At 40.9% G+C, this 15,212-nt stretch overlaps 1 protein-coding gene and 1 long non-coding RNA gene across 2 annotated transcripts; one reads left to right on the plus strand and one right to left on the minus strand.

Annotated features, from left to right (window-relative positions):
* Positions 1 to 2,929: 2,929 nt before the first annotated feature.
* wbp1la (WW domain binding protein 1-like a) lies at positions 2,930 to 10,906 on the minus strand. The gene is made up of 4 exons (XM_071481656.1): positions 10,709 to 10,906; positions 9,133 to 9,235; positions 8,131 to 8,292; positions 2,930 to 5,583 (listed from the first exon to the last, which is right to left on the minus strand). The coding sequence occupies exons 1-4, from the start codon at positions 10,769 to 10,771 to the stop codon at positions 5,126 to 5,128; spliced, it is 786 nt and encodes a 261-aa protein (XP_071337757.1). The 5' UTR covers positions 10,772 to 10,906; the 3' UTR covers positions 2,930 to 5,125.
* Positions 10,907 to 11,184: 278 nt separating this feature from the next.
* Positions 11,185 to 14,719, plus strand: LOC139623421 (uncharacterized). Its single transcript, XR_011691504.1, has 3 exons — positions 11,185 to 11,396; positions 13,619 to 13,696; positions 14,626 to 14,719. It is a non-coding gene; the product is annotated as an uncharacterized lncRNA (long non-coding RNA).
* The last annotated feature ends 493 nt before the right edge of the window (positions 14,720 to 15,212 follow it).

A 15,212-nucleotide genomic window follows, 5' to 3' on the forward strand; every position in this document is an offset into this window, starting at 1 on the left:
TTGGTTTAAGAATAATATTGCAGCTTACACTGATGTTAGTGTTTAACATTACATCCCTATGCTGCTCTTCAGTGTATTCAACTTAGTTAAAGCTTCCTCTTCAAGATTTTACCCATTTATTTAACCACTGTCACTGTTGCTGAGTAAAGCACACCACATCCATCTCTACACACATACAGTCAGGTCCATAAATATTGGGACATCGATACAATTCTCATCTTTTTGGCTCTAAACACCACCACAATGGATTTGAAATGAAATGAACAAGATGTGCTTTAACTGCAGACTTTCAGCTTTAATTTGAAGGTATTTACATCTAAATCAGGTGAACGGTGTAGGAATTACAACAGTTTGTATTTGTGCCTCCCACTTTTTAAAGGACCAAAAGTAATGGGACAGTTGGCTGCTCAGCTGTTCCATGGCCAGGTGTGTGTTATTCTCTCATTATCCCATTTACAAGGAGCAGATAAAAGATCTATAGTTCATTTCAAGTGTGCTATTTGCATTTGGAATCTGTTGCTGTCAACTCTCAATATGAGATCCAAAGAGCTGTCACTATCAGTGAAGAAAGCCATCATTAGGCTGAAAGATCAAAACAAACCCATCAGAGAGAAAGCAAAAACATTAGGTATGGCCAAATCAACTGTTTGGAACATTCTCAAAAAGAAAGAACGCACCGGTGAGCTCAGCAACACCAAAAGACCTGGAAGACCACGGAAAACAACTGTGGTGGATGACCGAAGAATTCTTTCCCTTCACAACAGTTGGATCAAGAACACTCTCCAGGGGGTAGGTGTATGTGTGTCAAAGTCAACAATCAAGAGAAGACTTCATCAGAGTGAATACAGAGGGTTCACCACAAGATGTAAACCACTGGTGAGCCTCAAAAACAGGAAGGCCAGATTAGAGTTTGCCAAACAACATCTAAAAAAGTCTTTACAGTTCTGGAACAACATCCTATGGACAGATGAGACAAAGATCAACTTGTTCCAGAGTGATGGGAAGAGAAGAGTATGGAGAAGGAAAGGAACTGTGAAGCATGGTGGTGGTAGTGTCATGGCTTGGGCATGCATGGCTGCCAATGCAACTGGTTCCCTTGTATTTATTGATGATGTGACTGCTGACAAAAGCAGCAGGATGAATTCTGAAGTGTTTCAGGCAATATTATCTGCTCATATTCAGCCAAATGCTTCAGAACTCATTGGACGGTGATTCACAGTGCAGATGGACAATGAAGCATACTGCGAAAGCAACCAAAGCGTTTTTTAAGGCAAAGAAGTGGAATGTTATGCAATGGCCAAGTCAATCACCTTACCTGAATCTGATTGAACATGCATTTCACTTGCTGAAGACAAAACTGAAGGGAAAATGCCCCAAGAACAAGCAGGAACTGAAGACAGTTGCAGTAGAGGCCTGGCAGAGCATCACCAGGGATGAAACCCAGCGTCTGGTGATGTCTATGTGTTCCAGACTTCAGGCTGTGATTGACTGTAAAGGATTTGCAACCAAGTATTAAATAGTGAAAGTTTGATTTATGATTGTTAATTTGTCCCATTACTTTTGGTCCCTTAAAAAGTGGGAGGCACATATACAAACTGTTGTAATTCCTACACCGTTCACCTGATTTAGATGTAAATACCTTCAAATTAAAGCTGAAAGTCTGCAGTTAAAGCACATCTTGTTCGTTTCATTTCAAATCCATTGTGGTGGTGTTTAGAGCCAAAAAGATGAGAATTGTGTCGATGTCCCAATATGTATGGACCTGACTGTACACAGTACAGCTGCTACACACCCTTGTATTTGCATGTTTGTGTTTCTTTGATTTCTTTTTCATGCAACTGTTCGTTTGTGCCTGTATACACAAGCCTCATCTGTCACTTTTTCATGTGTAGGTATGTAGATGTGTTTTTTTTCTTCTTTCCAGATGCATACTAATTATGTTCACTCACATCTACAAACATGTCTTGCTCCAATGTTTGTCATATAGAGGTGCTTGCATTTTACAGTTCTATGAACTGACTGTCTGGTATAACTTGTGAGCAAAATCACAAGGAACACAGATCACTCACACAAAGTGAGTTACATGTTTTTGATCTTCAAAAACACATCACTAACTTTGTATCTACTTTGCATCTACCAAACACATCACTCTGCATCTACCATGTACGCCATAGATGTTGCCAAAGATAACGAAACAGAGATCTCCCAGACTTAGATAAAAGAGGAGCCAGTGAAACAGGAAAGTCAAACTAGTTTGTCAAGCCTCTGTCCATTGAGTGACAGACTGTGCTGATCCATTACACACATCACAATCTAGTGTTGACAGTGATGGTGAAGTCACACAGTATCCACTGAGCATGGTCCCAGCTTAGTCACATGTTTAAGCTGTGTGAGTTTACTGGCTCGGTTAAAATACTGAATATCAGGGGTGAAGTGTTTTCATTTTACTGTTTCCATGAAGTCCTGAAACAGCGACACACCACAGATCTGCTGTGTACATGCTGCACAGAAACTGATCTGGACTAGGAGGAATGTTTACCAGGACAGCACAGGTTTCTATGAGGAGCACGTCTACGGACCTTAGATACTCTCGCAGTACTTCAGGATGAGAGGAAGGCAAAACAGCCGCTCCGCATAAAAATTACAGTTTAGTTGTCAAAAGAGAAGCAGACAAACTCATGTACCAGCTGAACTGGTGACAACTTGGACATTTGGGCCCCTGCAGCTGGTGAGACAGATGATATGAAACAAGTCACAATCACGACTGAACATTATTCATCTCTGCACTGCTCCTGTATTGACTTAAATTGCCACAAGGTTCTCTAGTTATTTCTATAGTATATACAGTACATACAGTGTAGAGTGTAGATTGTAGTGTTGACTCATCTTGTTTACTTGTCTTAAAACTCACAAAAAAAGTAGCCACATGTTCTCCACATCATTTTTAATAACTATATTTTATACAAAATGCAACAGAAAAATATACTTTTATTCAGGAGATAATAAAGAGCATATATACAGAGTGTAGCACCAGGTGCTGCATATGTGGAAAAGTGCTCAATTGACTCAACTGGAGCAAAGTCCCCTCAGTGCACCGTAAGGTTTGGGTTTCACTGTCAGCTTCCCGACAGCCTGACACATTTATACATGGAGTGTGTCATCTAATTTCACCATAGTCATTCCCCTTGTATACATACACTTGTGGTTTACAACCGACACCCTCCAACACAAACTTGCATGTGCTTTCAGAATAACCACACTGATGGTGACATTTTCAGATATTATTTAAATATCTAAACCTTCTTGGCAAACTACAGGGAAACACAATTGTACATCAGTTAAATGATGGTGAATCTGTTATTGAGTACACTGACAGGTTACTCAATTATCAGTCAAAGAGACTCCAGAGCTTTGATTAAGTTCAACTAAATACTTTCTATTTACAGGCTACATAAGGCTACACATTATGGCACTATGGCATCAGAATCTTAAATTAACACCAGTGTAACAAGTGACTGGACACTCACAAGGATTAATGATCACTTACTGAAGCCTTCCTGTGTGAAGAGAACCGGAGCAGTGTACACACATGCAAGGGATCAACCAACCAATTTGCTGCTGGTGCTTTCAACAACAATCTTTAAACACTTGTATCAACAACGTCTCAATACAACTTTTTCTGTGTTGACTTCTGAATAATATGTATATATTGTTAGAGTAATATAAATGTATGCCTGCTTACTCATTTCTCTGTCAGCGACTGATTTGTTTTAAAGGTCCCACGTTGTATAAGTATAAGTAAGATTTCCATGTCTAGGTGCTGTATTAACACTGTGAAATTATCAAAGTGCTCAGTCCACAGAGAAATGCATACAGCCCATGTTCTTCATCTGTTATTTGTGTAACTTTGTGATGACACAATGAAACAGTTACCACCCTCATCCATGCCCCAAGCCAGGCCCACTGGGACCCACTGTTCTGGCCTTGCAAGGTTTGGTTTATGGTTTATCTTCTTATGGATGTCAACACTTCAAATAAAACACTGGACAAGTGTAAAACATGGGACCTTTAGAAGACTTTTGATCGGAGCAGATGCAGAACATTTTTGCTAAACCTCCAGTCATGTGACAAAATATATCTAAAATTGAATGATCAAACATGGATATGTCGGTGTTGCAGCTCTGTCATCACCTCAGCTGCTATTCAGAGTTAAACATATCTGGAACAAGTCACATGGTCCTATGAACCTGAATAGTGGTGATACTTAAGTGTTGTAAGTGTGAATCAGCTGTTAATGTTGTGTAATTAAAGATTCAAAATGTCTCAACAGAGAAGGTTAAAACAGCTGAAGACTCCAGAGTCCGACATGTAAAGAGGACCTGTTTTACAGGTCTGTCAGTGAAGTTGACAGGTGAGTTTAATGATCCATCAATTGTCTACAAGAGGGCACTGACACGTTTATTTTACACTGTATAACATCCCGGTCATACGTATGCTGGTCACAAAGTTTCATAATCTAATTTATGGGACGTATATAAAAAGTAAATGTTATGCATTTATGTAAAAATAGACACGTTTCTTTTGATATAAAGTTGAAGGATAAAAAAAACTTTAAAGTATTAATATCAGCTATAAAGTCAGCTTTGGTCAAGCTCTAGCTACCATGGTAGAAGGGGTCAGATCACTGAACCCAGCAGCTGTGCTGGTTTAATGCCACAGTCAGTGGGGTACTGTTACACTGTGACTCAGAAACTTTCAACAAATCTTAAAGAACCGTGTAAGTGAAGATGAATCTCTCTCATGCTGCCTCCTGACAGGAGAATGTTTCAAAGCAGACAGCTCTTCAATACGAGTTCAACGTGGACATGAGGAGAGAAGAGAAGCTAGGCGTCACATTGCACTTCATGCTTCACACCGCAACTTGAATAATGTACATTTGAATTTTTAGGAAACTGTTAAAATATTTAGATTTATCTTTCATTTGTCTCCAGGCCTGTCACACTGGTGTTAGTCAAACTTACATATGTACTTAAAGACCAAACCCCTGAGCACCAAAGGTAATAATATTGCATCAGTGACTGCTGCAGAGTTTTGTCTCTGCAGATATTGACGTCATCAGTCTGGATTACCTCAGAGACTGTGTCTCTGTGTGTCCATCTGTGTTTTCATGAATGACTGGATCACTACTGTGGCTGTTTTCAAAGGTTCCAGGGTCTTCCATATGCACTGCTCCCTGTTCCTCCGACTCTTCCTCTCTTTCTAAAAAGCCGTGGTGATCCCACAATTCCTGACCATCGCATACTTCAATCCCAGAATCCCCTGTGAAGCGCCGGTACCTGCCCGGCGTTGAATCCTTGTTTGGGTTGGAGGTGCTGTGCAGGAGGGTCTGCGTGGCCTCTGGAGTAGCAGGGAGCACTGCATCAGCATCACTGGGGATAGAGATAGCCAAGTGGGGGCATGGAGACTCCTCAGGTGGATCTGTGGGTGGAGGCGCTGGCTGGAGAGGGGTGTAGGGAGGAGGAGGTGTGGCTGGGCGGCCACCTACCTCATCATAGGCTGGCAGCAGATAGGTGGGCAAGAATCCTGAGGAGTAACAAAATGCATACAACTATGAAAGAGGACAAATATGACGGTGCCTCTGTCAATGACAGCATTTAGCTTTATTCCATTCACTGGTTTCCTACTCAACACATGATTAGAGTTTAAAGCTGCACTAATCAATGTTTTTCAATTAATCGCAGATCAATTGACGTGTAAAGTGAAAAGGGGTCACTTATTGCAATGAACCCAGAGAGAAATATCTCCAACTGTGCACCCAGCTGTACCCAACCTGCTCAGCAGCAAACAGCAGAAAGACACAGTTAGAGACTAGAAAGTAAATACTGAACTTATACCCCTTTTTGTCAAAATTAGCAAATATAAGTGGGTTTTTAAAATGTGGATAAACCCACTAATATAGCAAACTGACCTCTTTTCCACTGCCAGTTGAGTTTGCCTCTGTTCGGACTGAGGACACACACAACTGCAAGGAGCCATGTCATCATTTGCACTTACAGAGCATCTACTGCAGGGTGATTTGACCCGGGTGTGAATGCCGATTGTACCCTTTTCCTTTGCCGACAAAAACCCGATATTAGTGGGTCTCAGTGGGTTTTTTGACCAGTGGAAAAGGTGCTTTAGACTCATCAGGTAGACACAAACACCACTCCAAAATCATGCTTGCTGCTGCATGAGGAAATAAACTGTTTGCCAACATACTGAACATAAAAACTTTAAAAAAACGGGAAAAAATGTTGTATTTTAAGCTTATTCTACTGACCTCACCTATCCAGTGGAAAATCACTTACGTCTTCAGTAGAAACCAATGGACTTGGAGCTGAGAGCCAAGGACAGAGCAGGGAAGTCAAAAAATACTGGACTAACACCTTTGTCATTTACAAAAAGCTCAGTATAGAAAAATAGCCACTGATGCAAATTTTAAGCAATTTCCTTAATTGACAGTCGGCTTTATTAACAATCAATAACTGGTTAACCGTTAACAACTAATGCAGTCCTCTTTTTCCACAATAAAACTGTTTTTCATCACTGATGTGATCTATGTCGGCCCCAAAAACAGAGTGAATGAAGAATCTAATTATTCAATACTCCAGATGGTTTGCTTCACACAACCATCTGGGAAGGCTCTGTTGGAAAAGGGCAGGCACTTTGGATGAACCATCCATGAATCATATGACACACACAACACAGCACAGCAACAAGCCACAGTCTGAGGGGCTTTGACAGCTAGTTAGCATGTCGGTAAATTATTTTTACTGTCTCTGTATAGAAATTTTGTGCATGAAAAGGCACAAACACTCAAACAGTTACTTCTGACTTGATTGACTGATTGGATGCTGATTGGTCCAGACCACTGTGGTCCGGCCACAAGTGAATAGCTTGGAGCCTGGCAAGACGGATTCTCGCTTGTGAAAAATCCATCAGCCTCAAAAGTTTAGGGATTTCAAGAACAGATTAATAAAAGACCAAGTAACTTGAATTCTAAATTAAACAACAAACAAAATAATGACTTCATTTAGAGCTTGAAGGTCTGTTCAACGACTGGCCAAACAAAATCCAAAGTTTTAACCAGGGGAAACAATGCCACACAACATCTAGGCTTCACAGGGAAGCATCTATTAGATCAGAATAAATGTGTTAGGTTCTTCTTAATTGACTAAAAAAAAAGATATTAAGTTACCATTACACCACCATCTGTGCTGCCACCCATACTGACTGATCAGCATAAAAACATTTCACGCAACCTTTTTGATGATGAAATAAACATGTGCCAAACCTGTTTAGCACAAAGACAACAGTAATATGTGTGGACCTGCAGTTAAAGACTGGAGTCCTGTCTGTAGTCCTGAGTGAACAGTGAAGACTTGGTAATTTGACCAATAGTTTAATGGTGATTGAAATGGTTACTGGCTGCTGTCATATTCCTTCTGAGGACAAATCCACAGTCCTTTGAGCAAAATGACTTCTTAAGTTCAGCTGAAGAGAATATGGAGCTTCAGGGGTCTGACGCAGACAAATAAAGAGCATATTTTCTTAGTTTCTTTATAGCACAAAATTCAGTTTGTTTCCATGTAGCGCATTGGGTTAGTAACAAAGCAATTTGTACTAAAAGAAGACTAACTTTAGAAAATACCAGGTTGATTTGTCATACTCAAAATGCTAAAGCTGAACTTTAGAATAAGTTTTCACAAAGACCACAGCAGACTGTGGCCTTTCATCCCCTGAGCTTTACAATGAAGTTGCTTTAAGAATGGATCATATGAGACCAGTATATAAAGGAGGATCAATTACAGGGACCAAAAAAGCTTTTGTTGTACACATGAGCATTTCAGCTTTGAATTAAGATAGACATGGAAAAACATGAACTCCTCCTCCTCCTTTAAATGCATTTTCAGTCTTGTGTGTTGGACCTGGAGTTTTTGAGTGAAAGTTGTATCAAAAGATTCTATTGGTCGAGTACTACTTGTTAATTCTATTTACAAACCTATGTATGACGTGCAGCTGGTAATGTGTCTGAGTACATGTATGTGTGGAATGCGTAGAGGCAGCAGTGTGCCAGACCCAGTTACTTACTAAGATAGAGGGGTAGCTGAGAGTTGTTGTGAGCCTCTCTATAGGCGATGAGGTTGATCTCGTTCTGCCGGCGTTGCTGCTGGAAGCGCTGCTTGGAGCGCCAGTGCTGACACACACAGCAGCATGTCAGGATAATGATCAGAGTCCACACCAACCAGAACCCTGCAGGGAGAATGTGTTGAAACACCTTTAATACAAAGTCTTTAATATGACTGTAGTTACTGTATAATTTGAGCTTCAGTACAAACAAGATTATACCGTTTGACACCTTATTTCGCTGATCGCGAACACACTTCATTTCCTTTTTTCTCTTTTAAAAATAGCTAAACTTCTCTAATGCATCACTTTTTAATATTGTTGTGATGCAAAAAGGAATACAAAATGTTACCTGTATAAGATTATGTATAAACATACTAGGTGCTACACATTTGTTTAGTTCAGTAATGAGCTCTGACACCCTCTCTTAGTTATGATTAACACCCTGTTAATCGCTGTCACTGTTTTAAGGATTGGTTTGATGTTCTTTGTGTCAGAAAACTTTCGGGACAAAGTGCACCCTTAAATGAAAGAAATACCCCTGAGTGCACTGACAGGCTTGGGAGTTCTTGTTATATGGCACACGGGTGTGTCTGCAACATGAGAGACAACCAGGCAGCCAAGCCGCAGCAGCTCAGACAGAAGTGGAGATTGGGAGCGACAAATAAGACTCAGGGCTAAGCTCCACTCGTCTAACTGGTACCAGTCCTGACCTTTATCAAACATCTGCTCCCTATCCTGTTTCCTCCCATTTTGGCAATTCAGACACCCTTCACTTTGAAGTGCAATATTTGTTGGGTAGAATAAAACTGTAATAAATGTGCATTGTGTGAGCTAGTGCAGTATGGATTTATGAACAAATCTGCTTCAAGTTTAGTGCATTCTTGCTTCATATCATTTTATAAGTGACATAAAGAGGTACCAGTCAAACACTAAGAAAGACTAAAGTAAAGATGTGTAACTTACACCACAGTTCATAGTAGTAGCTGCAGCACTGTGTCTCTCCACAGCAGTGACCTGACTCACAGATGTAGGTCTGGTTGTTTACTCCCTGGCACACCAGGCTGGCCTGTAAATACACAAATATATCTGTCACTCACTGGCTTGGGGAAGCTACTGAAACAAAACACATTGTTAACAATGTTTTTACATAACAGTGTTTTTACATTACATACAATAACTTTTTCTAGCATCTCAATCACATTATCAACCAGTTAGTTTTTTTTTTTTTTGCTAACCTCTGACAATGACTTAAGTTTATCATGACATTTATGAGATGGTAACAACAAGCTCTAGCTTCTAGCTCTACCCATAATGTCTTTGTTTTACATGTTTTTGCTCCTGCTGCTGAAGAAAAAAAGCTCAGTCCAGCTCAGCTGCTCAGAATCTGCCGAGATCCAACCGAGCAGAGCCAGTGGAATCAGATGTCAAAAGTTTCCCAAGTAAACACTGCTGCATCTCTCAGACCTTTCTGTAACTATGTAATGCAGGCAGCCACTGCTGCAGACGTGCTTGACACACTGTAGTACTCCTTCTATCTATGGCAAAGTGTAATACAATGCAAGCAAAGACTAATTCCACAGATTCCTGTCTCCTTTAGGAAGTAACACAGCTAACCACCCAGTATAATTGGATTCCTATGTGTCACTTATATTCATCATTGTTTTCCTGATATGTAAATAGCGCTTACAGACCTACCACTCTCCATCAACAGTTTCGACCATCAGAATGGGTTTGATCCCACCAATGCCACCATGAGTGATGAATGGATACATCTTATTGATAGCGTAAGTCCTTATGGTCTTAAAGCATATTCTGTGACCTGATTAGGAATGTCAGCTATATTTAGCTATCTGTATCTGAACATGTTGAGACAGGAGACAGCAGATACAATGAACAGCACTGCATAGTATACTTCTGTCTGTCTGTCCCTGACGGCTGAACTGTCTATACGGCTGCGACACATGAGTCATTTTCCACAGGTATAATCACCAGCAACCACAGCAGCTATCACTGCAGTAAAACGTCAACCTCATGTGATTGACTCATTAAAGGGGCTTATTAAGTTGATTTGCTGCTGAGCTTTGTGTGAACATCGTGCCACGTAACAGGCCGTTATAAAGCTATATCTTATTTCAATCATTTGTCAGTCTTATTTATAACCTTAGTTCGGTCAGACACAGCTTCTGACAGCCCTAGTTAGTTCAGGAACAAGCTATGTTAAAAACAGAAACCAAAACGTGCGTTACTGCCCATCCCTGCTAACGTTACCTAAGTTAGCCTGGTCTTCCTTGCTGTCGCTAACTTTATTTTCCGTGTTTGCGACTGTTGGAGTTAATACAAAAACTGTCCTACAACGCTACAACTGTCCGACAGCTTTTAAACTCAACCCACAAACCTGCAGCCATCACCCAGAGAGTGAAGGAAGGTTGTTTGGCCAGTCAAACCTGACCAATACGTTTTAGCTAACAGGCTAGCTAAGTTAATGTAGCTAGCTATCTAACTGCCACCGTTTTAATAAAGAGCGTCGGCCAGTTGCTACCTCTGCCACTGTGGCTGCCGTCGCTGAATTTTCTTGTCCAACGATGATCGCCTCTGACGCCATTGTTAGAAACTAATATTTCTTAACAACTAAACCAATAGTTAACCATCGCATTGTTAGTAAAACGTCGACCTCGGTGACTAACCAAAACAAAACAAGTCCAGCTAAATTTCGACAATTGTTCCCTGAGCTCGTTCTAGCTTGTCTGCCATTGGTCCCTTCAGGAATGTAGGCGTTCCCCAGACAGCGATTGGCTGTTTCTGTTGTCAATTCGATTTCATTTTTTTCAGTTCAGTAAGCTTTATTGGATAACTGTCAGATGAACAACATTACTAAAGCGTCAAGGTTAAAGCAAATCAATGTGATGAAAAAGAGAATGTAATTCGTTGAGGAAAATAAATAGATAACAAGAACAAGACAATGGCAAAAAACATTAAAACACGAATATGTGTGTGTGTGTGTATCAAGATAATCATTTGTCACATTCAGTGATGTTGTTTTAATTGTGTCCCTCAGTTTGTGACATGCAATCACATATTGAGTATGCAAACAATCTTTTGCTTCTCATCATCATCTACCTCTGTGAAGTTCGGGATTGACAAGTCAAATTTTTCTCATTTTCAGAGGACATGCATCTTTGTCTCTACCTCACCTCTTGTACAGTGACCACAGACTTTTTCCTCTGTTGGTACGTAGCCACGACTTCTTGTATCATCCGCTCTCTGTGGTTACACTGTGGGCACTGTATTTGGTTAGTGTGCCCCTGCTTAGTGTCTGACAGTAAAGAGATGCCCTGCTAATTTATATTCATGGTTTAGGGCCAGATAGCAATTCAATTTGTTTTGAGTTTTGTTTTGTCCAATGTTCCAGATAGGCATCTTTTGTAATTTAATTTGGTTTATTCTGATCAGTGGTTGGAAAGCTGAATCGGGCTGAACAGTATTGGGTGTTTTTTGATCATGTGGTCTCAGGACCAGTTGCCTGAAGGGACTCTTTTGGGGGTTCATTTCTTGGGTTTTAGTGCCTGAAATCTGGTGTCTTGGGGGCTAAATTTGAGATATACCAAAACTGAAGTGTTCTTTTTTAAATTTCCATAATAATCAGTGGGTAACAGTCTGATGCATGCACTGGTTGGTGATTTTCTTCGAATGTAAAATATGGACATGCAGAATTCTGCATGGGGTGATTGGTTGGATTATCAAATATTTGAGTCCAAATTCTAATTCTGTGTAAATAAGTTTTCTGTTAACTGTATAAAATCCTCCTTATGCTTTTTGTTTCACTGCCAGACCACAGTTACCTGTTTTTGAGAACTATAAACATACTATGAAGCCTTGTCCTTAAGACACACCTGAAGCCAAGCTTCAGGTGTGTCTTAAGGACATAAAAACCTGGATGACCAGTATTTCTTACTCTTAAATTCAGACAAAACTGAAGTTATTGTAATTGGCCCAAAACACCTCAGAGACACACTATGTGATAATATACTGAGTCTGGATGACATCACCTTGGCCTCCAGTGCTACAGTCAGAAACCTTGGTGTCATTTTTGACCAGGACTTGTCCTTTACTTCACATATAAAGCAAGTCTCTAGGACAGCCTTCTTCCACCTGCGCAATATTGCTAAAATCAGACCCATTCTGTGTCTAAAGGATGCTGAAAAACTAGTTCATGCATTTGTTACCTCAAGACTGGACTACTGTAACTCTTTATTGTCAGGATGTCCCAAAAATTCAGTAAAAAGCCTCCAACTGATCCAGAATGCGGCAGCACGAGTACTGACAGGAACTAGGAAACGAGATCACAACTCTCCTGTGTTAGCCTCTCTGCATTGGCTCCCTGTAAAATCCAGGATAGAATTTAAAATCCTCCTCACCTACAAAGCCATTAATGGTCAGGCACCATCGTACCTTGGAGAGCTTATAGTTCCCTATTTTCCCAATAGGACACTTTGCTCTCTAAATGCAGGTCAACTTGTGGTTCCCAGAGTTTGTAAGAGTAGAATGGGGGGCAGAGCCTTCAGCTATCAGGCTCCTCTCCTGTGGAACCAGCTCCCAGTGTGGGTTCAGGAGGCAGACACCCTCTCTACCTTTAAGATCAGGCTTAAAACTGTCCTGTTTAGTAAAGCTTACAGTTAGGGCTGGCTCGGGTATGTCCTGACCCATCCCTTAGTTATGCTGCTATAGAGCTAGACTGCTGGGGGATTCCCATGATTCACTGGGCGCTCTCTCTCTATTTCTTTCTCTCTCCCCCTCTCTCTCTCGATAACTTCATGCCATTAACTTTGTATTTTTTCTCTCCCGTAGTTTGTGCTTCTCCTCTCTCTCCCTCTCTCTATCCTCATTCTGCAGGTCTCTCTGCCTCGGGAGCAGCAGGACCCAGATCCACCACCACTCATCATTACTATTAACCACTGTTACCTGTCATTATTATTGATAACACCATTACCTACACAGCTGTTCCTGGTCTCTCTCTCTAGACTATAGTAGAGACTGTGATCTAGATGAGTGTTTCCTCATTTGAAATGATGCTTGGTTTGAAATGGTGTTTTGTATGCACCTTGTTTTGGCTGAGTTGTGTTAAATTACAGTTATTTTCTAGTTATTTGCAGGTGGAGGAGGAATTTTTCTATTGACAGTTTTTCTTGTAGTTATTTAATGAAATCATCAGTCACCCACATGATGTCAGTCTTTTATTTTACCAACATCAACACAGTTTCATTACAGCTGGCAAAATCTGGTAGTCATTACGATTTCAATGCTCCTGTATAATGTGAATAAATACTTTTGTAGTTTATAATTTCTGTCTGTTAAAGTAAAATGGTTAATTAAATAGTAAGTTAAATGGTAAATGGGCTTTAAACTAAGAACACTTTGCAACATGCTCAACCAGCCTTTGTGTGTTTTTCAGGATCATTACACCTGTGCATGTCGTGGTGCATTTGATCTCATTCATCCGGTTGTGGAGAAAGGAGACTGCATGGACATGGTTTGTTCTCAAATGGGTTGTGCTGATGATGCCAGAAAACCACTTCAAGTTCAGCTTCCTGTGATTAGAGGACAGACGACTGTTTAGAAGTTTGTTTATTATCCTCTGTCTTTAGTATCCACAGGTGATGGTAGCAAGATTAAAAACAGAATTTATATTTAACTGATTAAGTGATGGATCAACTCCAGCACAGTCATCACCTCAACAGGTGAAAGTATTTAGCTAACCATGTTAGCAGTTAACCATGCTAACCATGTAGACTTCACACGGTGGAGCCCAGAGCCTGTTGCGGTCAGGTAGTCAGTGTAGGTGGGTGTGCTTAGTGTCCTCAAGTGCAAAGGTCGGATCCACCCTCTCATACAAATATGGTTTCTTCTAGCTCCAAAAAACCGAGATGAAGAACCTAACGTGGTCTCTGCTGTTGTAGTCCATCCACTTCAAGGTTGGACGTGCTGTTCATCCTGAGAAGCTTTTCTGCTCACCACAGTTGTAGAGAGTGGTTATCTGAGTGACTGCAGCCTTTCTGTCAGCTCCAACCAGTCTGACCATGCTCATCTGACCTCTCTCGTCAATAAGGCTCTGTGTGAAAATCCCAAGAGATCAGTAGCTTCAGAAACACTAAAACCAGCCCAATAACGCTGCACTGCTGCCCATGATGGGCTGATTGAATAATTGAATGAATAAGCAGTTGTGTAGATGTTCCTAATAAAGTGCTCAGTGAGTGGATTTCTGTCAAGAGCCACAGATAATCCTAATCTCTGTGATCAGTCTATGCAGACAGATGGTTTACAAATGGTTCACAACTTGGCACCATGTACTCTAGCCTGTTCTTATACTGTGTCATTTTGCCTCATATGTGCCTTTTTCCTGGCTGGGGTGGGCATCATGAAGTGCTGTTCCTCTCTGTTTTCTGTGATCACTTGTCACAGGACGGTGCCAGAGGAGAGGGACTCAGTGTTGACCTCCATGGAGATGTGTGAAATGCCAAAATTACAAACCAGAAGATCTTGACGGGCCTCCATCTGACTTTTGAGGAATATTCTCAGGATAATTATAATCCCAACTCTGAGCTCAGTCTTGGTCTTTTTTGTTCAGTCCATCTTTCAAGTCTTCTACCACAAAAATCAATCAAATCAAAAGAAATGTCACCAAGAGAGCATTTTATCATCTGTCGTAGACTCTAACCTGTCCAGGGCACCTGGGGAGCCCTGGGGTATTCATGAGCTGAACCCCAATGAGCACTGAAGTGTACATTGTAATATGTTGTTCGTTGAACCTAATGAGGCCACAAGCTGAAGCTGAAGATGTCTTATAATATACTTGTTGCAGGAGGTTTGAATGGATGAACTATCTGATGTTCACCTCCTTTAAAATGTTCAGGGCTTCAGTGGCTGCGGAGACACCAAGTGGAGACAACGAGAGCTATGATTGGTCAGCTTGGCCTGGTTGTGTTTTTTTCCTACAAGTCTGAAGATGGTGGAGATCATTGATAGTTGCGGCAACATGAGGCAGGATG

The sequence above is a fragment of the Trachinotus anak genome, unplaced genomic scaffold, assembly GCF_046630095.1.
Source record: "Trachinotus anak isolate AG129_WGS33_773 ecotype Australia unplaced genomic scaffold, CSIRO_AGI_Tana_v1 ptg000007l, whole genome shotgun sequence".
NCBI lineage: Eukaryota > Metazoa > Chordata > Actinopteri > Carangiformes > Carangidae > Trachinotus > Trachinotus anak.